The sequence below is a fragment of the Vipera ursinii genome, assembly GCF_947247035.1.
Source record: "Vipera ursinii genome assembly, chromosome: 2".
NCBI classification, from domain to species: Eukaryota; Metazoa; Chordata; class Lepidosauria; order Squamata; family Viperidae; genus Vipera; species Vipera ursinii.
In genome coordinates this window covers 128,653,727-128,679,704 of record NC_139513.1, presented here as the reverse complement: position 1 = coordinate 128,679,704, position 25,978 = coordinate 128,653,727, and the positions used below count along the sequence as shown (strand labels likewise).

The 25,978-nt window shown below is 40.7% G+C and overlaps 1 protein-coding gene across 3 annotated transcripts in view; it reads right to left on the bottom strand.

Annotated features, from left to right (window-relative positions):
* The window catches only part of CCDC137 (coiled-coil domain containing 137), a 47,028-nt gene that overhangs the window by 19,554 nt on the left and 1,496 nt on the right, over positions 1 to 25,978 (bottom strand). Inside the window, exons 2-6 of one of the 3 annotated variants that reach the window (XR_014491033.1) lie at positions 24,877 to 25,007; positions 23,618 to 23,813; positions 22,868 to 22,950; positions 19,702 to 19,781; positions 18,627 to 19,037 (exon numbers count right to left, since the gene is read on the bottom strand). Coding sequence is in view for 2 of the 3 variants with exons in the window: in XM_083351405.1 (XP_083207531.1) it covers positions 18,822 to 19,037; positions 19,702 to 19,781; positions 22,868 to 22,950; positions 23,618 to 23,813; positions 24,877 to 25,007 (706 nt within the window). In the remaining variant the exon portion in view is untranslated. Of the gene's footprint in view, positions 1 to 14,443; positions 19,038 to 19,701; positions 19,782 to 22,594; positions 22,680 to 22,733; positions 22,951 to 23,617; positions 23,814 to 24,876; positions 25,008 to 25,978 lie in introns of those variants that run through there. The other 2 variants (XM_083351405.1, XM_083351406.1) reach the window with 2 other exon arrangements.

The window sequence follows — 25,978 nt, the reverse complement described above, 5'->3', positions numbered from 1 at the left end:
AGCTGGCAGCTGAGACCAGCCCATCCACTCAGAACACCCCCCCACCCAATCAGAACACACCCACCATTCAAAACACACTCCCACCCAATCAGAACACACTTGGTCCCCTACCCAATCAGAGCACACCTCCACAGAACACACCCCCTCTGGCAGTTTAAAAAAGAGGAACAAACAGCCACATGCTTCTCCCAGAAGAAGGAAGCTAAAGCCTGATGATGACGGATGGGATTCCGTCGAAACGTTGCGCCTACACCTCTAGTTCTACGCGGGGAAAAACCCGAAAAACCAAGGATCCATATATATATATATATATATATATATATATATATATATATATATATATATATATATATATATATATATATATATATATATATATATATATATATATATTCCCTTTAAAACATCATAAACACTCCCCACAAAAAAAAGCTGGAAACCACCAAGAGTCTAGACCAATATTGTTTTGCATCCCTCGATCCTACATCATTTCAAAAATATAACATTACAGGCCCCCCACGATTCAAAGTCATTCCTGAATCAAGTACAAGGTATGAGCTATAAAGTTTATTTTGTGCAAAACGTGCTATTGCACATGTTATATGTAGCACTAACTCCTGCTTTTATTCATCATTAATAAATTAACTTAGTCAAAACTGATTCTCATATATTTTATATGTCACACTTAGGATAAAAGATTGAGTTTCTCCTGGAAAGTGTATGAGAAAGTCTTGAAGATCTCTCCCAGTTAGAACTGAAGGTATCAGCCAAATATGCTGGATGGATAGATAGCTTTGGAGTTTCAGCCAAATATGCCTGAACTGTATAAGAACAAAGGAAGCAATGATAACAAAATTCCATAACAGAGGGCCCACATTATATATCAACTGTTGAAGTTCTTCACCACTTTGAAGGCACTATTACCTGATTTCACTGTTTATCTCTGGCTTTATCAAAATATCATGATTACAAGGTTAACTTCTGCATCCTGAGGACTGCATCCTGACAAGGGAAGAAATATGACTGCATGACTCTGAGGGGAGGAGAATAAAATGTAGACGGAATGTGGGGACGTGTATTCATTGGAATTCCACATTTATATTTGCATTGAACATCCATGGCTGACAGTGATAGAAATACAAAGCACAAATATACAGTACAAAATCAAAATATGAAAACTGCAATAGTGAAAAGCCTGGCAGAAGAAACATGCCTGGCTGCTTTTCAAAAGGCAGAGAAGGCAGCTTGCAGAGACTGTCTTCCAGAGCTTGGGAATGAAACAGAGAAAGGACTTCACCTATGTGCCAAGTGACAACCTGTTAACATACAGACAGATTCTTAATGGAAGAAGAGATCTCTCAAGATATCTAGGCCCAAGGTGTTTAGAAGATTCACTGATACCTTAAATTATCCCAGGGTAATAACTGGGAACTAGTGCTGATGTTTTAACATGGGCATCCCAGCTACCATAGTTTGTATCATTTAGAGCAGGGGTGTCAAACTCAATTTCATTGAGGGCCGCACCAGCATTGCGGTTGCCCTCAGGGGGCTGGGGTGGGTATGGCCAGGGTGGGCGTGGCCTACTGGGTGGGCGTGGCTAAAGTGCGTATGGCCTACTGGGTGGGCATGGCCAGCTCTACATCGTTCGCATCAAGGGTGCCTATGGGGGCTTGGGCAGGAGTGGGACAGATCTGAGGGTCTCTGGCAGAAGGAGGGTCCCTGGGCCAGGGCTAAGGCAGTGGGGGCCGTTCCCTCACTGTTTCCAGGATGGCTTCGCAGGCCACATGAAATCACTTCACGGGCCGGATCCGGCCCCCGGGCCTTGTGTTTGACATGTCTGATTTAGAGCAGAGGTCCCCAACCTTTTTCGGCACCAGGGACCGGTTCCATGGAGAGAGGTTTTTCTGTAGACCAGAGTCCGTGATTTTGTGTGCTGCCTGCATCTCGCGGATGGGGCTTTGCTTGTTTGTACGGACTGGTTGCTGGCATGCCACGTCCCAGTACCGGTCCACGGACTGAGGGTTGGGGACCCCTGATTTAGAGCAATGTTTCTCAATCTTGGTAGCTTTAAATATGTGGACTTCAACTCCCAGAATTCCCTAGTTAACTTTGCTGACTGGGCAATTCTGGGAGTTGAAGTCTCCACATCTTAAAATTGCCAGAGTTGAGAAACACCCAGTTAGAGCTTCAAAACACTTTCCAAGTGCAGTCCTCCACAAAACCCCATGTGAGCACCTGATGAGATGTTACAAGACGTGAGTAACTGTTGCTAAAGCTGAGTACAGTAGTTAAGGAAGGAGCATACTTCGTGTATTAGCCTTAAACATACAAAAATGGTCCTTATCCCAGTCACCACCTGGAAATGCAGGAACAGTTGAAGACTCATCATCATCATCACGATTTGTTAATGTTTGTTAACATTCCATAACAGAATACTAAAGAAATATTGAAATCATGTTTAATAAACATCCAAGAAATCATTCCACAAAAGTCAGAAACAGCATCTATAGTCAGTCAGTTCCAATTCACACGTTACTCACACTGCTACTCTTCTTGAACTCTACAATACATTTTGGATAAGTGGTGATCAAATAACCTATCTGCTATTTTGTTATTTGCTCTGCACAGCCTCCCAGTCCTGCCCCTGGACTTTCCCTGCTACAAAACACCAGTAATGTTTCCTGGACAAGTTTGTCATGATGGAAGTGTCTCAGAATTGGAAGGCACTACATTACAGGAAATGATTTATTTATTTATTTTTATTTTAATTCCATTTATATCCTGCCCTTCTCCGAAGACTCAGGGCGGCTTTACAAGCTTAGCAGTAGCCTTCATTCTATGTATATGCCTGCTTATTAGGGCTTTCACACACACCCCAAGCGGCATTATTACAAAGTCAGCTTATTGCCCCCAACAATCTGGGTCCTCATTTTACCTACCTCGGAAGGAGGGAAGGCTGAGTCAACCTTGAGCCTGGTGGGATGCGAACCTGCACTAATTGCAGGCAGCTGGTGTTACTTAAGGAGGCATTAGCCCACTGCTCCACCAAGGCTCCAACATAAATTCTTATTCTCCTGATTCCTAGAAACTTATTGCCCCAGAAAGTGGGTTATTTACCTCCCAAATGTTTGTAGTTTAATGACCTTAAAACAAGTTGCACAAACAAAGGTGGGGGAAACCACACTTTCTTGCAATATTAAGGATCAAAAGATTTCCTGGGAACAAGGCACAGTTTTTGGCCGTGGAAAGGTTGTAACAGTAGCAAGACACTTGTGTTGGATTATATCACATTAAAACAGGATGGTAGTTATAGCAACTGATGCAGGGGCTATACTTTAAATTCTGTTGGTGGGGACAGAGAACCAAACATGGCCAGAACATAGTTGAAATTTCCACTCTCACATCTTCTCCCCTGGGCCTCACTCTCTTAAATTAGCAAGATCCCACTGCCAGGAGAAAGAAGACAATTTTCCTGAGAGAGGTCAGCAATTTGGGTGTGCGTTTGTTCCATCTTGAATTAGATGCTAGTTTTCTCATTCCCAAGGAATCTTGGGATCTGTAGTTCAAAGCCAAGGGAACATGAATTTCTAATAGCATCTCTCCAAATAATAAAACCCATAATTTAGAAAGAAGAACTGTTTTGTACACACAAACAAGACTCGGGTTCTCTATTTGATTGGGATTCAGTAGCACAGCTTGGTTGTCAGCCGGCTACTGTCTGTAAAAGCTTCTGGCCAATCAGTTTTTGGATGCATGTTTCTCATGCCTGAAGTTGCCTCTCTCCATGCTTTTGGTGAATTTCAAATGCTAGAGCAAGAATATAATGGAACACACTCTAATCCTTCTGGATTACATTCAATTCACATCAGCGATCTGCCCAAAAGGGAGTAGCTAAACCACATGGGCTCAAGAGAGTATAAACAAGACAACTTAAATATGTTCCAAGGGACTCTGTATAATTTGTGCAGAGTACAAATCATAGACCAATGTTAGGCCTCTTTATTGTAACTTGAATATAAAATGAAAGAATACACATGAACTATAGGTCAAGAACCCCTATTTACTTGATCTAGTTGAGTGAAAAAATAATAATTCTACAGGATGCTTTGTATTGAGGACCTTAATACACATTAAGGACGTGTGTGTGTGTGTGTGTGTGTGTGTTTGTGTGTGTCCTGAATATATAATTGCTGAGTTTCTTCTCCTAGTTTTCCAGAAATTAAATCTTGAGCAATGGCAGGAAACAGAATGGAACTTGACCCCACAGTTTACACCATGATGGCTCCTCACCTAGTTTGCCTAACATATCACGATGATTGTATCGACCTGCTTTATCTGCAACCAAAGTTCTTGGGCTGTTTGTAAGTCATTGCATGACAGGTGACTGAAGTAAACTCAGTAAAGCAAGTTCTTGCACAATTCGAGGATGGATGGCAGGATAATGAACTTAGGCTCCATGGACAGGGGTACTACAGGGATTTGTTTTCTGAAAATATTATGAAAAATACCTAGTACATTTCCTACTCGTGCCCAAACTGGTCCATTCTAACTTGGCATGGACAACTTGTCTGCTACAGCATTCCAAGCAGACTGGCGGCAGCTACTTCTAAAGGAAGCATCACCCTTAAGCAGTAGCAACGACATCTGACCTGGGACGGTAATTTCTGCCAACAATAAATGCTGACCCATCACCAAAGGCGACCAGGACACATGCTGTTTCCTTGAGATTATTTCTTTTCCACAACTCTCAGATTTATTTCCTAAAAGGGTGACCCTGGCTTGCCCTAACAGTGAATCTACTGGAACAAGCATTCAACTTGCAGCAGAGCTCCACATGCACCAATAAAGGCCTCATGCCACAGAAGGAAGGGCGGTCACAGAGTCAGGCACCAAGAATGGACTGGACCTCAGAAATGACCAGTTAACAGCTGGCGCCCATCCATTTCATCCTCTTTTGTTACAAACAAGCTTCGGAGAATTTATACCCTACCCCAGGCCCAGCAAACCACCAACATAGTCCTACTTAGATGGGACCAATTTCAGTTTCAAGGATAGCTATCTTGCTCCTTCTGAAACCATTTTAACCCGTGGCAGTGAGATCTGAAGCTGGAATTTGCACCTACCAATAAGTAGTAGATGGCTGTCCACAAGAGCATAACCCAGCAGCTATTAGACTGACAGCCACGAAAACTGACATTTTTCAGGAATATGTTGGTTCAGCAAATCTTAAAATTGTATGTCTTCTGCCAAGTAGAGACTTTAAAACCAAAGTCTGGTTTTATGCTATTGAATTAATATGCTATTGAAATAATTAGTGTTTTAAATATCTTGGAGGGGTACTTAACAAAAGTCATAATGTTTGCTAAATTAAGAGTCAAATCCTTAACCAATCAGAAAATTATATGTATTATGTGGAAGAGCTCATCCATAGATAAGTCGACCCTTGAAATTTCAGTCAAACTACCATGAAAAATGTGCTGAACTGTGAATTTTTAACTGCAGTAACAGGTGGGGAACTGCAAACTGTTATGTCATCAGTTATAAAACTGCAATTTTAAGACCATGACAAGATTTAAAAACTCTGAGCTCTGGTCCACAGATAACCTGAACCCAATTTTTGGTGTAAAAGTTTTGGGCTTATCAAGTATATACAGGATGTTCTGGTTCTCAATCAGGTCATGCTTAAAAGTTTTGTCCCATGAAGAATAACAGAGCGATGCCAGCTGGCAATTTAGCGGCAGTTCACAGCCAGTCTGTGTCGCCCTGTAGTCTATTTTCCAGTGCAGGCGTCCAACCAAGTTTTTTTTTAAAAGTAGTTTATTCTGTTTCTTATCATTAAGTACAACTCCGTATCAAATTATGTATGTACGGTATGGAAGTTCAAAGGTTTGGCACCATAATTTGTCTTTTGTTCAATGACATGAACCTACTAGCATGGGAAATTATGTTCACCGTTCTGAATGGAGATGATGGGCGTGGAAGTCCAACCTAGCTGAAAGGCTGCAACGCAGACCAGGTCCTCACACCAGCTTTTAAAAGAATTTTAAAAAATATTGGCGTGGAAACTACCCCGTATTTTATATTAGGAATAGGAAAGTAAGGAACTAAAACACAAGACTAAGCAAACTTTTATTTTATTGTATTTTTTTAAAAAAAAGCAAAACAAAGTAGTGAAAGCAGTGCATTGCGTTAGACCAGAGGTCTTCAAACTCGGCCCTTTTATGACTCATGGACTTCAACTCCCAGAATTCCTCAGCCAGTGTGCCTGGTGAGGAATTCTGGGAGTTGAAGTCCATGAGTGATAAAAGGGCCGAGTTTGAAGACCCCTGCGTTAGACTTTCCAGGCATATAATCTCTTAATTGGTTGATGGTATTTTATGGCTACTGAAGATTTTCATCTTCCGAAGATTTTGGCTGGGGGCAGGGCAACAACTTTTGCTTTCCTATGTAAATGTTGGAATTATGCAAAGAATGCTTATCGGTATGCGTTGGTGTCTACTACATACCTCCTATTCTTAGAATTCGTCACCCAAATTTGGTATCAGAAGACATCTTCTTCACTGCTCCAAGCAAGTGGAAGGCATAAAGAGGACAAAGTAGAATACAGGTGATCCTCAACTTACAATCACAATTGAGCCCAAAATTTCTGTTGCCCAGCGAGACATTTGTTAAGTGAGTTTTGCCCCATTTTACGGTCTTCCTTGCCACAGTCGTTAAGTGAATCACTGCACTTGTTCAAGTAGTAACACAGTTGTTCGGCTGTTCAGTGAATCCGGCTTCCCCATTGAGTGTGCTTGTCCGAAGGTCATAAAACGTGATCCCATGACTCCAGGACATGGCAACCATCATAAATATGAACCGGTTGCCAAGCACCTGAATTTTGAATCCATGGGGATAGTAGAACGGTTGCAAGTGTGAAAAACAGTCGTACGTTACTTTTTTCCCCAGTGCTGTTGTAACTCTGAACGGTCACCAAGTGAACTGCTGCAAGTCAAGGACTATCTATACTAACACTGACATTCAAAGGGTTTGTCTGAGTAGGAGGGGGTCTTTGTTATGAATAGAGCATGGCGTCACTTAATTCATAAAGTGGCCAGTTTCAAACACCCAAAAGCAAATCTAAAGAACAGTTCTGTTACTTGACACTCCCTTAGTTAGGATGGGAATGCCTCTTTATTTTTAATTTAAAAAAAAAATCCTATTCCAGGGGAGAGAGGCAGATCAGCTCTGTAAAATACAAGTCTTTGAACAAGGGAACCTGACCTATTTAGACACGTGGTTTTCTACAGAAGCTTCCAGCCACATTTCCTTTTAAGAGAACATCTCACGGTGTCCTGCATATTTACCAGCAGGACTTCGGGGCATTGGTAATAAAAATGAAAGAAAGAAAGAAAGAAAGAAAGAAAGAAAGAAAGAAAGAAAGAAAGAAAGAAGAAGAGAGAGAGAGAGAGAGAGAGAGAAGAAAGAAAGAAGGGGGAGGGAGGGAGGGAAAGAAAGAAAGAAAGAAAGAAAGGAGGGAGGGAGGGAGGGAGAGAGAGAATGAAAGAAAGAAAGAAAGAAGGAAGGAAGGAAGGAAGGAAGGAAGGAAGGAAGGAAGGAAAGAAAGGAGGGAGGGAGGGAGGGAGGGAAAGAAAGAAAGAAAGAAAGAAAGGAGGGAGGGAGGGAGAGAAAGAAAGAAAGAAAAAAGAAAGAAAGAAAGAGAAAGAAAGAAAGGAGGGAGGGAGGGAGGGAGGGAGGGAGAGAAAGAAAGAAAGAAAGAAAGAAAGAAAGAAAGAAAGAAAGAAAGAAAGGAGGGAGGGAGGGAGGGAGGGAGGGAGGGAGGGAAAGAAAGAAGAAGAAAGAAAGAAAGAAAGAAAGAAAGAAAGAAAGAAAGAAAGGAGGGAGGGAGGGAGGGAGGGAGGGAGGGAGGGAGGGAGAGAGAGAGAGAGAGAGAGAGAGAGAAAGAAAGAAAGAAAGAAAGAAAGAAAGAAAGAAAGAAAGAAAGAAAGAAAGAAAGAAAGAAGGAAAGAAAGAAAGAAAGAAAGAGGTCCTTGACTGCTCAGGATCAAGCTACTCCCCTCCAGAATTCCCAGCTAGTGCTCGACTTAACAGTTCATTTACTGACAGTTCAAAGTTACAAAGGCAGTGAAAAAAGCGACTTATGATCATTTTTCACTCTTATGACCGTTGCGGTATTACCAGGGTCACCTGATCAAAATTCAGATGTTTGGAAACCGACTCATATTTATGACGGTTGCAATATCCCGGGTCACGTGATCACCTTTTGCGACCTTCTGATAAGCAAAGTCAATGGGGGAAACCCATATTCACTTAACAATCACGTTACTAGCTTAACGACCGCAGTAATTCCCTTAACAAATGTGGCAAGAAAGGACGTAAAATGGGACAAGCTGCTGTCAGGGCTTTTTCGGATTCTTACAAGCACTCTGCCCTTGGAAGGCCCCAAATTTAAAAAGTAAATCCCTCTGTTCCTGAAGGGTGTTAAAAAACATTGTTTAATGAAAAATTAACAGTGGGAATCCAAGTCTAGTTTGAAGGATTATTATTCAATCAGCTTACAATAAGATTCTTAAAAGTGGAATTAGTCTTGGAAAGTGGGGCAGGCAATTCAGGGTTCATGGCAAGGTAAAATACTCCTTTTGGTCACTATTTTTCTGTGACCAAAGAAATTAATGGGATGATTTGTAGTTTGTAGACTAGTTCCCTGCAGGATGTTTAAAATTATTTTCGGTCATGCGTGGCGTATTATTTCTTTCTCTCTGCTTTCAGCCGCACTCAGTGAACTAACTTCCTGCTGGCAAACCCTCCTGCTAGGAGACAATGGTTAGCCTTTTCAAGACTACATGATTGAAATTATCGATCTTGGGTTAGTGAGTATCACGCCCTGGGGTGGACCAGCATTTCTCTAAATGTAGTCCTTTGTTTCAAGATGGGACAGGAGCCTAGTGCACAGATTAGGATCTGATTTAAACAGACCCCTCTAGAGAAATGTCCTGGCACTCCAAGGGTCTGCCTGCTTTCAGATTTTCTACCACCGAGATGGAGCTTCTGCAATAGTCTGCTGGACATACTCCATCCACAGACCTAATGAAGCAGCAATTCCCATGCTTTTCTTGCCTCCGCAGAACTGTGTTTGCTTAATGGAGAAGGGACAGCTGCAAGCGAAGGCAAACAAAGTCTCAGCGGATCAACAGGCCATTAGCTAGCTGTAGATTGCACAAGAAGTTCACCAACGGAAAATTATGAGGGGGGTGTTGGAAACCCATCCCTAAACTGGCAACAGGTTCAAACAACAAGTGGCCTGATGTTGCTACCAAACGCTTCCATAAAAGTACTCCAAATATGTGCTGTTGGCCTTCTTGATCTCCCCATGGAAATGTGTTCCACAAGCAGCGACTTATTTATTTATAGCTTTCTCTCTCTCTCCCAAAGGAAATACTAGGCATGTCGCAAATGCTTAGGCTGGGCTGGATTTCAAGCACCACTGAATTCAGTGGGGAGAGATTTTGAGTACTCCAACTTTCTTGTAGAAAGGGGGGCCTTGAAGAATGCTTTAATATTACCATATTAATATTAATGCTAATTATTTGACTTCTCCCAGGAGAGATCCTCTCCATTTAAAAGCCAAAAGCCTTTTGGATATCCCTTGCCTTCAAGTTCATGCCTCCTCTTTTTAGATGTTTAGCTGTGGGAACTCATACTACTCAGAAACTTTGCCTGTAATAGCCACCAGAGTTAATTGTTAATGCTAACAGGACTAAGGTGACCCAGATTAAAGTTACCATATGAATGCAAGCATCAAGAAATAACCTTAATCAGCCCCTTTCTCTCAACCCAACTATCTAATCAGTCTGGTGTGAAGATAGGCATATTCTATATGCATCCCCTAGAAATGCTTCCCAAACCTGTTTTACCAAAAACTGGATAAAAATGTTTTCCCCCACCCTTTGGAGAATGATGCACAAACCCATTATCCTTCACAACAGGGATATTGAAATTGACTTAAAAGATTGCCACTTTAGTGAAATATATTTTTAAAAATCTTCCAAAGTATTCCTAAAAAAAAAAGGTAAAGATTTCCCTGTCAGTTGCATCAACTATAACTATACTCATCTCTGTTTCTTGGCAACCAGCGTTGTCCGAAGACATTTTCCATGGTCATGTGGCCAGCACTACTATATGCCAAAGGCACCAGAACATTGTTACCTTCCCACCTAAGTGGCACTTATTTATTTACTTGCATTTGCATGCTTTTGAACTGCTACAGTAGGTGGGCAGGAGCTGGGGCAAGGAACGAGAGCTCACAAAGGATTCCTACTGAGACAAAAATGGTAATTCGTTGAAATGACATAAAAACCATTCAGTTAGGTTGTTTTTTTTATAATACAGGTGGTTCTGAAGTTACAACCAACCATTCAGTGACAGTTCGAAATTATGATGGTGCTGAGGGAAGGGACTTGCAACCAGCCCTCTAACTTTGATAAGACTTTCTGAAAGGTGATTTCTGAAGGAAAAAGTTGGAGAAATCTTCTCCTAGATTTGAAGATTTTAAAATCTTAGAATTGGTGCAGAAAGACTTTGGGTGGACTCATTGCCACTAGGTTGTTCCTCTAGCCCAGGGGTAGGCAACCTCGGCTCTTTTATGACTCGTGGACTTCAACTCCCAGAATTCCTGAGCCAGCTGACTCAGGAATTCTGGGAGTTGAAGTCCACGAGTCATAAAAGAGCCGAGGTTGCCTACCCCTGCTCTAGCCACTAACAACTTGTGTGCCAATGTCTACGTTTTAGAATGCAAATGTCTATCCCAAATGCTGCAGAAAGGCTCTCTAATGCAGAGGCTCCTAAACCTTTTACCAACTTTCTTCCCTTTAGTATAATCATAATGTACACACCTCCCCTAAAAATCCAAACACCCAAATGAACAATGAAAAACAGGAGTCCTTGGTGCTCTCCGAGCTTGCTTGTTTTCTTGCAGACGTTTCATTACCCAAACTAGGTAGCAGCACTGATGATGTTACTTAGTTTGGGTAATGAAATATCTGCAAGAAAACAAGCAAGCTCAGAGAGCACCAAGGACCCCTCATTTCAACCCTGAGCTACAAATATTCTCCTTTACTGGTACAATAAAAACAATGCAGTGGGAAAAGTGGATTTATGGTAATGATATAAGTAAAAGGTTATTCACACTTCCCCTGGACTCCCTCTGCGCCTCCCAAGAGAAGTAGACCTCACAATTTGGGAAACCCTGCCCTACAGAGAGTTCTACACAAGGGAACTTCTTTTTGAAGGGCATATTAAAATTTAGGGTTTTCTCCTTGCTTCCGTCTGGCATGGGAGCCATTTGCATTGTATGCTGTGTGGTTTTGCAGCACTTTTTTCAGTGCACACCTGGTGTTTGCATAATGAGTTATTCTGGGGACAGCTTGACTCTCCACTCAAAAACACATGGAGGTAGAAAATCAGGAGCCAGGTAGAGCCTTTCATGACTAACAAATTTTATTTAAAAGCGTAAGCTTTAGTGAGCTGTAAATCAATTCATCAGATGCAAGGAGCAGCTAGACTGAAGTGGGATCATAACAATGCCTCATAAGTAACCCACATCTGCAAAACCAACCTGTCTTCTCGTCCCTTCCCCCATTCCCTTCCTATTTTAATGCTCCATCAGTCTAGCCACTCTATGCATCTGATGAAGTGAGCTGCATCTGATGAAAACATAAAAATATGCCTTCTGATTCTTTTGGTACCAAAACTAACATGGCTCTCTTTCATGATGGCACAGTGCACTATTGCAGGCTAACTCACTACCAACAGTTCAATCCTGACAGGCTCAAGGTTGACCCCAGTCTTCTATCCTTCCAAGGTTGGTAAAATGGGGACCCAGATAGTTGGGAGTAATATACCGACTCTGTAAACTGCTTTAAAGAGGGCTGTAAAGCACTATGAAGTGGTATATAAGTGCTATTGCTATAATGTCTACATGGTAAGTGCACGCATGGAGAATGATAGTATGAAATAGTAAAAAAAAAACCACTTTGGAATTTTCAAATTTGCTCTGGAGCATAAGGAAGTCATGGCCAATGTAGATGTAAATACAAGTACTGCTGTGATCACAATTTGATCCTATTCCAATAATTTGGAATTGTTTCTTTGGTTCTGTAAAGATAAAGAACTCCACTGATGGTCACAACTCATTACAAGCAGGAATTCCAGTCATTGTTGCAACATGTTACAAATGAATAGCACATGCTGCTGTTAAATAGATAAGCATGATCAATCCTGGTTAGTAGCAGGATCAGAGGCCACCAATGTTGGGGGGGGGGAATCCAAAGAAAAGACATGGCAAACCGCTTTCATACTGTTGCCAAAAAAACTACATGCTTGACCTGAGGGAGACTATACAGGAAGTCGAGTTATGACTGTAATGGAGCCTGCCCTTCATGATCATAACTCACAATAGTCATAAATGGGGATCACCCACATGACTGACTAGATTTTATGATCTTTTCTTAGACAGTTGTTGTGCATATGCCACAATCATTAAGCAAACCATTGTATGCTATGGGTTAGTTTTGCTGAAAACTGGAAGTAAATGCAGGTTTTCAGCAAAACCATTATAAAATGAGGTCACATGAGCACAGGACAGTGCAAATGGCCCTACATGCGGCCTAGTTATTAAGTGCCTGAAGGGCAGTCACATGACCCCAGGGTGTGTAGGAGGTGTTAGGCCTTCAAGTCCAGGTAGTAACTACTCCCAGGGAAATACATTGATAAGGAACCAGCCGAAAGTTGAAGACTACCCATGCTTAAACTTGGACCCAGGGAAATTTGCCTCTTCTCTAAACTAAAATTTCTGTTGTATACACGTTATATTATTATAGATCACCATATCCAAGTGTTGTTGGTTATGGTTACAGATTAAATTCAGGTGGATCCCAACTTACAACCACAATTGAGCCCAAAATTTCTGTTGCTAAACAAGACAATTGTTAAGTACATTTTGCCCCATTTTACTACTTTTTTTCCCCACAGTGGTTAACTGAATCACTGCAATTGTTAAGTTAGTAACATGACTGTTAAGTGAACCTGGCTTCCCCATTGACTTCACTTGTCAGAAGGTCGCAAAAGGTGATCAGATGACCCTGGGACACCGCAACTGTCATAAATACATGCCAGGTGCCAAGCATCTGAATTTTGATCACGTAACCACTGAGACGCAGTGGTCATAAATGTGAAAAAAGATCATGTTACTTTTTACAATGCTGTTGTAACTTTGAACAGTCAATAAATGAATGGTTAAGTTGAGAACTACCTGTAACTTTAAAAGCCAGTACTTGGAAAGTTCCTATTTTTAATCAGCGACCAACTCTGCAATGACAGGCTCAGCTGAAGGGGAAGCAGCACAAAGGGTCTTCAAACTTGGCCCTTTTATGACTTGTGGACTTCAACTCCCAGAATTCCTCAGCTAGCGTGCCTGGCTGAGGAATTCTGGGAGTTGAAGTCCACAAGTCATAAAAGGGCCAAGTTTGAAGACCCCTGGGATAAAGCAAGATAGCCCTGTAGCTAAGGGAGACTTTGAAACAAACTTGCTATCTTGCTATCTCATAAACTTGCTATCTCACATTCTGAATACCAGTCAGGTAGCATACAATATAAATCCAGGACTCTAAATCCAGATCTCTGCCACACTGATGATTTTGAAGCTCCAAGGCAAACCAAACAAGGGTTGGAATGAGAAAGTCCTTTCCAGACTATCTCATTTCTGACAGGAGATACAGGGCCATAAGCTGATATTTATTCATTAAAATAAAACATTCTCTCAAGATTAAAAAGATAATTACTTGCCTGAATTTCAAACTGCGTTTTCATAACAGTGTCCTGTTTGAAACAGGGATCATAACTTATTTCTGGCACGTGACTTAAGAGATGCCCATTGAATGTGATCAGAGAGAAAAGAAACCAGCTTAATTTACACTTCCACACCACCTGTCATTTTTTCTTAGACCTCCAGTGGATTTTTGGATTCCTTCAGGACACGTTTCCATCTTAACATTTACATCTCCTCAGAACTGTTGATATGGAGCTACTCCAAACAAACCCTCAAACTACAAGGGGGGAGGGGGGAGGAAGGGAAACTTTGCACAAGATGGCAGCTTCTCCTTGAAAAGAACTTAAGGCAAACATACACCACAATCATGTAACCCCAGACTGGAAAAATAGCAAACATTGCACTTCTATTACCTGTACAAATAGAACTCAACTCAGGACACCTGATATTCAAACAAAACATTTTATCAAGAACAGCTTGAAAAATACTTCCCATATCTGCCTTAGGTTTTTCGTTAGATATCAGACAATAGTAGAAGAAAACAAACGCTTGAGTCATCTAAAGCTTGAAAATACTGAAACTTGAAGAATGCAGCAAGGACAAAAGACACCTCAGACACAGCTAGATTTTTTTATTTATTTATGTGTATCCTGCCTTTATTATTTTTACAAATAATTCAAGGGTTTCTTAAACTTGTGCATTTTTTCTGCATAAATTTTAAGGCAGAATGCAGTATTAAAAACCATCAAAAGAACAACAGCAGGACAAATTTGTGGAGCAACTAGTTTTAAGATCAGCACCTCTGCTGTCAGTTTTCTATGTTTCTAAGATTCTGTAACTACTGCTCCTTTCTGCTAATAGCAGAACTGGTGACTCCATGGGCATCTAACAAAACATCCATGCTGTTTCCTTTGAAACTGTAGGGAAAGTTTTTCTCCAAAGCACCTGAAAGCAGGACAAGAAGCAACGGATGGAAACTAGTCAAGGAGAGAAGCAACCTAGAACTAAGGAGAAACTTCCTGACAGTTAGAACAATTAACCAGTGGAACAACCTGCCTCCAGAGGTGGTGAATGCTCCAACACTGGAGGTTTTTAAGAAGAGACTGGACAGCCATCTGCCTGAAATGGTATAGGGTTTCCTGCCTGAGCAGGGGGTTGGACTAGATGACCTCCAAGGTCCCTTCCAACATTATTATTATTATTATTATTATTATTATTATTATTATTATTATTATTATTATTATTAATCTTCTCAAACTAGTTCTTGGCACTGGCATATTCAGGTAGACTTGCAGGCCAAGAATTAACCAGAGTCATCTTCTCTGAAGTTAGATATGTTCAGCTAATAATTTGTCCTATTTGCTTATACATCGGTTTGGAATATGGTACAAAGGGCTCTCAGTGATGGGAGGAGGAGGAGGAGGAGGAGGAGGAGGAGGAGGAGGAACCTCTTTCTCTTCTGGATTGGACATTGCCTGGACTGTAAAACTGGCACTGCTGAAAAGGTATAGTGCTTCTTAAAAGTTTTTAAAAGGTGACATTATTACTTTCCATTCAGCTTTCCAGAAATCTATCCCACTTCAGGCCCTCTGAACAATTTTCCATCATTTGTCTTTTTTGACACTTTCCCCTCTGATGATCTCACAAGCTCTCTTCCAAAAGCCTTCACAATATACCCATAAATTTCAGTTCATTAGGAAAAACTTCCTGATCCGTTGCTTTTTTTGGAAATGTCTAAGTATATGGGGAAATGAACTGTAAGAATTCATTCTGTCTACACATTTCTTTTTATGGAAACTTCAAGATGAGTCTGTTACAGCAGGTGGTTCCTCAGGGTAAGATATACTTCAACTACCTTTAGCTTCTGCAGCATTACATAGTCAAAACTAACAAGCGTCCCAAAGACAAATGTGATTTATGCCTATTTATAAAAGCTGAGACTCCAGCCTTAAGTACACAACAAAGCAGAGATTCTCCTTAAAATCCTTATTCCAAATCTGGATCTCTCTCTGTTAAACTCCCTGTTTAGCTTCTGCATTTTTGAAAATTTACCCTTTTAGCCAATTACTTCATGACACAGTTAAGAACATAGGATCAAAAACTGTTCAGGGGATTCAAATTTTATTAGAATGGTTTGGTTGCAAGTTTTTTTGAAATTGCACAGAGTTCTTTCCAGACTAAAGTCCTGTTAAAGCCTATTAGTATATTTCATTAAAATAGCCTGCCGACAAAAAACACTAATGTTTTTCAATCTTGTTTGGGAGAACAAACAGAACATCCTTTTTATTTCTTAAAACTGTTAATACCAACTGGCAGTTAGACATTCACTGATGGAGGTAGTCCCACCAAACACAATTAAATGCTTTAAAATGCTGTGCTGTCAGGCTGCATTATTAAGAATGCTTACTTTTTGCTGTGACAGTGAAGATAATGGGAACTGCTTCTAAGTGGCAATATGGTAGGTGCAATCATGCCTCAAGAAGTCAAGGTGGTCATGCATATAAATAGCTTTCCAAATAGTCAGAAGGTAGAAGCTCTTTTAGAAATCTCAAGGATAAGCTTAGAAATAAAAGATCAGTTCCCAGCAAAGAGCTGAAAGAAGTAGAGAAACAGAGCATATTCTTTCTAGAATCTATTCCAGTGATGGCAAATCTGACATGTGACCAAGATAACATGGCAGAACATTTTGGGTGACACACCTGTGTTCACTAACACCCAACAACAAGTATTCTCAAAAGCATGCTCTGTTCTTTTTGGAGATTTTTTTCGAGGTTACAGAGACCACGTGGGAATGGGATGTGCTCTCTCACGACCTTCAGAACAACGCACAAGATGGGTATGCACAGCATTGTGAGCCTCCAAAAATTGTGGGAGAATAGGGTCTACTGTTGCATGGTTTTCAGACGCCACAGAAGAGCATTTTCCAAAATTGCTTCAAGAATAAAGGCCTCAGGCAACCTGGAGCAGCTTTATATAGGCCAGAGGGGCTTGTCAACAGAATGAGAACCTCACTTGAAGATAAGCAGTGCAGGGGAGATTCTAGGAAGTGCTGGGCACAATGCAAAGAAGCCTGCTTGAGTGACAGCAGAGGTGGCAGGGTTGAAGCCTTTAGGCCAGGGGTAGGCAACCTCGGCTCTTTTATGACTCGTGGACCAACTCCCAGGCACGCTAGCTGAAGAATTCTGGAAGTTGAAGTCCATGAGTCATAAATGAGCCAAGGTTGCCTACCTCTGCTTTAGGCCTAGCCTCAGCGCTGGGTGCGGCTGTTCAGGATGACCTAGATTGAGGATGGTGGGAAATAGAGAATGGTTTCTCTTTTATGGGGGGTGGGGGAGCGGGTGACATGCCAATAGAATCAGGTTAGGCATTTTCTGAATTTTTACATGCCAAGCCCAAAAGCTTTGCCATCACTGACCTATACAATACACCCAGAGACACCCGAAAAGTACAGGCTATGTTTCATTAAAAAAGGGTTTAGCAAAACATCATCCTGGAAAATCAGAAATTGTGTTAAAAGTACAGATAACTGCAGGGGGAATCTGCAGGAAGCATCCACAGTATGTTCTCTGTAACACATTCTTACATTATAAAGACCAAAGGTTGTTCCAGAGAGAGAGATTGTTTAAGGATGGAATTCCTCATTGCGTACAGATCCTGCCATCTACTGACAAATCTGTGCTGCACCATCCAAAGCCCCCCCACACCAGCAGTACCTTCGTTAGGACCAACCACCCCTCAAGATTGTGCCCAATACAATATTGATCTTAATGTACTTCTCAACTAAGGTTTTTCAATCCTTTCCCCTCCTCCAATCAACCAACTATTTCTGCTTTTTATGCACTGTTCAAAATTTTGCTACTTCACTTTGCCAGTTACCTTGGCTTTGAGGGCCTCACCCTACAAATACACACTTGATTTCTGTTCTTTTTTAAAAAGTCAGCTTTCACACTGTTTTTTAAAATAACTTTGGCCTGCAGGATTAAGAATACATGGTGACTGTTGCTGGGCATAGGAATGCCGCTTTATTTCCCTATTTAAGTTCTTTCATAGGTTTTTGCCAATACATGTTCTTGTTATTGTACAACAGAACCAGGATTTCAAAGGGAAATAGGGAAGATGGCACAATTCTTTCCATCTGGTCGCTTTCATAAAGTTGGAAAAAGCTCTCTGCAAAATAAGCATGTTGCTTCCTCTCCTTCACCTTAAACCTCTGCCAAAGAAGTGTACCTCCTGCTTTATGATATCTGAAGGACTTCCATCCAATCAAAGTTTTTGCTGGTATTCAATGGCGGATGTCCACACAGTAGCTGCCCCTGGAGTAGCAGTCCCATTTCTCTTCTGCAAGGAAATAATTTCCAACAGGAGAGCCAGCAAAACTTCCAAGAAGATACACTTGTATAGGAACATATTTTAATCCAAATTCATCTGCCTCTGGTAACATCTTCTTGGAGCAGATGGTCCTCAGCACATCTCTGACTTTGATTCAGAAACTGGCAACTAAACTCTAAAAGAGGCACTCAGCTTGGATTGTTTTGGTTCTTCAAACTTTTTTGTTTGTAATCCTGGCATGGGGAAAACACACCAAGACTAAAAAAAAATCCCAAGAAGACTACAATGTCCAACTGGAGAATAGTTTTCTTCACTATCAGAAGGCGGCTTATGAGAATCATCAAAAGAGATGGGTGCCTGAAAACTAGCTCCGATTCTTGTAGCCAATCCGAATTATCAATCCTTTTGGAAGTAACAAACAGGTGTGCATTTTTCATGTTACAGATTCAATAAACTGGGATACAAGAATCACCTTTTAAAGAATTTGGTCTGCTCACAGAAGTGAAGTGTGTAAACGTGTATTGCTCAACTGTTAATCTGCCTATCGGTGTTGCTGGTTACTCTCATTCAAAGTGGAAAGGAAAAAAGACAGTAGACCTGGCTGTCGTTCTACCACTGGCTTGTAATGACACTGTGTTTTTCGGAATGATAGAATTGTTCTATTAACTCAGGCTGGTTTCTTTAGTTTGTCTACAACAAGAAAGCTTTTGTTCAACTGCTGCTGTTTCCTTTTCTTTATATCCCGATAAGCTTGCACAACCCTTTCTCTTTCCTCTTGAACGATCCTTTGGCGAGCGAGAGAGGCATGGACTGATTTTTTAACAGTGGCTTTTCTGCCAGAGCCCAAAAGAGATGTTAGCAGAAGTTGCTGCCTCTGATCAGCCTGGAAGAAAAGAAAAATTAGCTGGAGAATCTTGAAGAGGAAAAGTGGATATGGACTGAATCTGAGAGCAATCATGAAGAGAACCAGCTTGAAGAAGAGGATGTCTACAACATAAAACCCTATGAACATAAATACATAGCTTAACATAACCTTATGTACGTAATACATAAAAGGTAAAGGTAAAGGTTCCCCCGCACGTGCGTGCTAGTCGTTTCCGACTCTAGGGGCCAGTGCTCATCTCCGTTTCAAAGCCGAAGAGCCAGCGCTTGTCTGAGGACGTCTCCGTGGTCATGTGGCCGGCATGACTAGACACCAAAGGCGCACGGAACGCTGTTACCTTCCCACCGCAGTGGTCCCTATTTTTCTACTTGCATTTTTACGTGCTTTCGAACTGCCAGGTTGGCAGAAGCTGGGACGAGTAACAGGCGCTCACTCTGCTACACGGCACTCGGGATTCGACCCGCCAAACTGCCGACCTTCAGATCGACAAGCTCAGCATCCTAACCCACTGAGCTTAACATAATACAGTTAAATGCCTGTCAGTGAACATTGCTGCTGATCAGTAACCTATTCTAAGCACTGCTGCTTCCCCAGCAAAAGTAGAGGCTGGCAATGTCACTGGCACCATTAGGAAAGAGAAGTAGAACTCAATAAAATGACGTACTTTGTCTTTGATAACACTCTTCCTGGGTTTCGCTGTTAGTGTGGGGGGCTGTAGAGCAACTTCTCCAAATTTTACTGAGTCTAAAAGGGAACAGAAAGAAGGCAGTTCCAAATCTGATAATTGCAAAGACAACTCCAAAATAATTCAACATGCATCTTTCATTGTTTCTCACAAACAAGCAAATTTAAGCCTGAAATCTATTCTAGCCATATCCACCTGACAAAAGGATTGTATTTATTTCAAACTCTTCTATGGCCACCCATGTTCTACATTAACCACAGGCAGCTAATAACAATAATTTAAACAAAAAAAAGCTAAAGCTAAAGCAATACTGCCACGTTACTGATTGATTGAACAAATTTATATAGCCACCCAACTCACAAACGGTGATTCTGGGCAGTGTACAACATTAAATATCCAGTTTAATAAAATCCACATTATAGCCCCTCCCCCACATCTGAAAATCAGACTTCATGAAATGTGTGTTATGACATCACACTGCCTGCCCTTTTGCACTTGGGCCACACATTGTTTTGTTATGTGCTTTGTTCTCAGAGATTCTACCCATGATTCCCAGTGACCAACATGTGACTCTATTATCCACTGTAAGATCTGTCTTTCATATTGTGCTTTGGAACAAAAGTTGAGCCGGTCTGCAGACTGATCACTCTTTGAAACAAAGAGAAACGAGAAGGAATCAAGCAGTCCCATGCCTCCCATATCACTACTCTATTCAGCAATAAGTCAGGTCTACCAAGCTCCGATACCGATGCAACCATCTCTTATCTCAGAAATCAGCTAAACATAAATCTCTCTCCTAGAAGGAACTTGGTTTCCTCGTAACAAAGTGTCAAAATCCATAGCACTAATTTTGAAAGTGATGCGGAAGCAAGCATGTTCCATAAGAGTGGTACTCTGGCAAGATTAGGCTGCTAAAACTACCTGAAGCACACTTTTTGTTGTTAGTTGCGAAGTCGTGTCCGACCCATCGCGACCCTATGGACAACGTTCCTCCAGGCTTTCCTGTCCTCTACCATCTTCTGGAGTCCATTTAAGCTCACGTCTACTGCTTCAGTGACTCCATCCATCCACCTCATTCTCTGTCGTCCCCTTCTTCTATTGCCCTGTCTTTCCCAGCATTAGGCTCTTCTCCAGTGAGTCCTTCCTTCTCATTAGGTGGCCAAAGTATTTGAGTTTTAGCTTCAGGATCTGGCCTTCTAAAGAGCAGTCAAGGTTGATCTCCTCTACAATAGTGGTTTACTAAAAGGTTTATTCCCCTTTCAGACAGATTGCAAGAAGGGGTTTGCTACATAGGCTGCTTCTGCTCTTCCAGCCGTACGCAGTGCCTATGATGTGCAGCGATAGTAGCTCCCTTGAGAAAAGTTTCTGCAAAAACTTTTGTTGGAACAGACTTTGATTCAGCTGTCCCATTTTTTGAGGGAGACAAAAGCAAAAGGGTGCAGACTCTTAGAGAAGAATCAAATTAATCTTATTGTCTAATGCTATGGACTTGTACTAAGCACAATGGCCCTGGTTTTTTTCTGGCTTGCTTTATTGTGTAACACTAGACACCGTAATTTATAAATCATGGCTTTTAGTTTAGCATGCTGGGCAGACTCAATCAATGGCTGTTTATTCAACATGCCATTCAAACTAACCAAAGCTTACTGCAATTTGCAAAGCTAGTATTTTATTTTATTTGTTTATTTACTGCCTTTATTTTTATAAATAACTCAAAAGCAGGAAACACACACAATATTCCTTCCTTCTCCTACTTTCTCCACAACAATAACCCTGTGGGGTGAATTGGGCTGAGAGAAAGTGACTGGCCCAAAGTCACCCAGTCAGCCTTCTTGCCTAAGTGGGGGACCACGATCTTCTATTTTCTAGCCTGGTGCCTTAACCATTAATCCAAACTGACTTCAGAATATACCAAAATTCTGACAGTCTTTCCCATATGCAGCCATGTAACATACAGCATTTCCTCAGAAACAACCCCAGCTCCACATCTGCTTGTCACGATTAAATTTACCACATTGAAGGCTTTAAATGCTTTGTGACCCAAGTTCTTGAAGTAACATCTCTGTCCATATCAGGGGTCTTCAAACTTGGCCCTTTTATGACTTGTGGACTTCAACTCCCAGAATTCCTCAGCCAGGCACACTGGCTGAGGAATTCTGGGAGTTGAAGTCCACAAGACATAAAAGGGCCAAGTTTGAAGACCCCGGGTCCTTATCATCATGACCATGCATTAAACTCTTCAATGAAAATCCTTCTCTACATACTAATAGAAAGACAGAGTCATCACATAAAGAAAGACTTTTTGCAATGGTGCCCTTCCTTTGGAAAGCCCTCTGGAACAGGTGTCAGTTGACATCAACTTTATTTTCTTTTTGATCAAATGCTCCATGTTTCTGTTTCTTGGTTGGCTGAATCATTATGGAGCTTCTTTACTTTGTTATTAACCTTTCTTTAAATCTTTGTATGCGGTTGCCACACTAGGGTTGCTTATGGATGTGAAATAGTAAACAGATATTTAATAAATTATGTTACTCCATCATATTGATAAAATAAATATAACCCCATCTTTTGCTATCAGCCTTCCCCTCTATATGGAAGTCAGATAATCTATGTCATTGGGTTATTGCTAAACAAGTTCAGGGGCTTATCTAATTCTATATGAAGTGCTACCCAAAACGTACAGAAAATCTTGGTAGCCAGATGGGGAATTTGTTGAACGGGCTTGGTATGGATGTCTAAATTGTAAGGGTTTTTTTCTTGTTGTTTTGTTTTTGTCTCTCTTTTCTTGCGAACCTAGCTCCTTACCCAAACTTTTGGAAGGGTAGCTGATGCCCCTTTGAGTTGTATGTGTGTGTTTTCATTGTTGCCTGGCTTGTTTTGTTCCTTTGTTCTTATTGTTATAGGGTTTAACTGTACTTTTTTACTTCAAGGACTGCCCAAAATTGCTGGCATTTGGGCTTTGTAATAAATTAGCCGAAGTCGGACACGACTTCGCAACTAACAACAACAACAACAACAATAAATTAGCAAACACATTGAAAGAGAGGTGTTTTTTTTAAAAAAAAATCCATGCAACAGCATTCACAAATATGCAAAAATATTACAAGGTGGTGGTAATTATTTTCTGGGCAAATTATTACCTTACCTTTGAGAAGGTCCTTCTCGAGCATTGTTATTTTTTTCTCTGCTTTTTGCTTACGGATTTTTTCCAGCCTCTTCTTCTGAAATCTAGAGAAACAGGCTTTGTTAGGAAAAAGGATACAGAAATTTCATGTCCATGAGCATGTCAAGAAAGAACCAGAATCAGACTTGGAAATAAAGATGCCACAAAACTCTCTATACAGGGACAAGAACCAATGTATCATCTAACCAGTAAAGGATGTTGTGCTAGCATGTAAACTTGGAGCCACTGTTATGCTCCATTGCAATTTATAGGGAGTGGTACTGTCTTAACTGACACAGAATCAAGTTGAAAAATAAGATTCCAGGAAGAAACTAATTGCTACTATTAACCAAAAGAACAGGACTGAGTTAAGGCACAGAAGAGGAAAAAGATATATTATTATTAATAACTAATTCATTTCCTCCTGTCCTAAATGGAACATCCTTCAAGAGTTCCTGAAGGATGGAATACTTATACATTAGTTCTGTGGTTAATTCTACATTTGGTGAGCAGAGGCTGGTAATAACTTTTGAAGCCTAATGGCTAAAGAGATTGATAGTGGCTTGGGAAAATCCTCTATTTAGTCAACACATTCTGGCCAAAAAGTTAACTTTATGGAATTGTTGTGAGGGTGAAATAAGAAAACTGGGTTTTCAATGAAATTCATCTCAAGAATTAGGCTTTCAGACTATAGCACCACCCTAATTCAAGGGCTGCAAATTCAAACTTAACTCTTTTTTCCTCTGCGACTTTTCTTGGACCTGCATCTTTTTCTCAGGCTCACGCTGTGTCTGGTTTTCAGTGAGAAAGCGCACGTGCTCAATTTCCCGGTCCATACGTCTATTGTATGAGGTTTCTGTCTCCCCTCGCCGCCTCTTGAACTTCGGTACTGGTATATCACCCTCTGATTGAGGCCTCTGCCTATTTGCTGGGGCAAAAACACAGACATTATAATCTGCCCAATAACTTTCAAGGAGCTTATAGGAAACAGATAGAGCCCAAACCTATTCACTCTGCAAAATACTGATCCCTAGCTGAGCAAATAAGAATTATCTTACAATGAACTAACCTGACATACTGCTTAAAATCAATTTTCTAGGATCAGTAGGAAAAAGGTATTCCGCTATTAATAAGCCACCTTGGATTTCTCTAGCCATAGAGCATCATGATTTTATGGCCAATGTGCAGTATTACAGACCAAGATATGGTGCCTACTTGCGTTGTACTATTGGTTACTAGAGAGCCACATACAGCAAACACTTGGGAGATCCCCAGCCATAAGTGCATATCTGAAATGTTGGCCACAAAAGAAAATGTATTTGCAAAAGTATTGTTTGCATTTACTCTGTGACCTTTATCCCTCCAGGTAAGCTTAAAAGAGTTACAGCTCTGTACAAATATAGCAGCTTTGTATGCATGTAATACTACTATAAAACAGGGGTGGGTTTATTTATCTAATTTATTAGGTTTAGGTTTTGATGATAAGCAGCCTCTTTATTATTTATTCAGAGGGCTGATGGCTGCAAGGGAAGCTCTGAGGCAAACTGGATAGGCTAAACCAGACGTGTGGTTTGAGTCAATGTTTTTGCTTAAATTACTCAGTGTTCTTTCTCTGCAGGAAATTTGTTTATTTAAAACATTTATATAAACGTCCATCTTCCAACTAATCCAAAATGGGGATTTTGTTTTAAACCTGCTTTCAGTTACGTTAGAGCATACCCAAGATGTTTCCTATATTTTCTTTTCCAAAGCATTGAGAAATTAAGTGCCATAACAGAAAGCTTAAGGGGAAGAAGCAAAAAAAGATCATGAGGATCCTGTGCAGATCTGAAGTCCCAGAGTCTTCCATCCTTCTGATAAAAGAGCCCCATATAAGCAGACTGCCTCAAACTAGTACCATCCAGGAGAGTGGTCAAGATGACACTTTGCAAGAATTTCTGACTAGTTGCTGAAACATATACGGAATATCGAATCATAACGCTGCTTTTTACCAGCTTTCTTCTTCTTCCTGCGGGTGGGGTTTTTCAGTTCATCTCGGCTCCTCATGATTTCCCGCAACCGATATGGAATTTCTTGCTCATTCAAGCAATCTGGTTTTGAATTTGTCTTTTTCTTCATATGGCTAAAATTAAAACAAGAGAGAAATGTTGGTAAGGCTAACGTCATCATCATCATCATCATTAGCAACTATAAACTTATACAACCTAAGCTAGGGGAGTTGAAAGAACCTCTTTATGACAGAAGCAAGCATTTGTCTCACATTTTTGTATCTTGCTCTGTAATGGAATTTCAACAAAATCATTCAGTAGAATGAATGAGAACTTGCTGGAAGCACCTATATTAGTCTGAATTAGCCAGCCCTATATTTAAAGTGGCCTTTCAGTGTTCATCATTCTTCATACATCTCCCTCCCCATCTTTAAAAAAATGTTGATTTTTTCCACAGAGAAGGAATATGTCATAAATATAGTATCTTGTTCTTGTTACTTATAATCTAATTTGATACTCTCCATTTTCACCATGGGTCTATCGCAGGAACTCAAAGGCATGTGGTGGCACACCTCTTTGATCTCTGGTATTATTTAATAGTAACATAATGTACCATACTCCAAATTAAATCCCCCCCCAGCATAAAACTGGGGCAGTGAAATATATAAGCATTTCCATTGTTATAACACATAACATATAGCAATCTTAATACTGCTAGCCAATAAGTAGGATAAATTATAGCAATCTTTCATAGATTATGATGGAGTAGACTTCAGTTCCCAGAATTCTCAGGCATTATGGTCATTGGAAAGATGAAAAATACTAGTAAGGAAGAGGTTTTATTATTATGGTTGGCTGCATAGTCAGCCAGATGTTTAGATGGGATTTGGCAGTTTTATCCATCTATTGAGTCCTTCCAAAGGACATGGGATAGGCAGATATCATTGCTTGATAGTGTTAAAGAAATCATTCCAGGATATAGGCTGTTCCAAGTAAAGCTGCCTTTTGAAATCGACTGATGGGGATTTTGTCAATGCCAATGGTATTCCAGGGGTGCTCCATATGTTTTGGGATTGCATCTAAGGCACCTATTACTATTTGTACT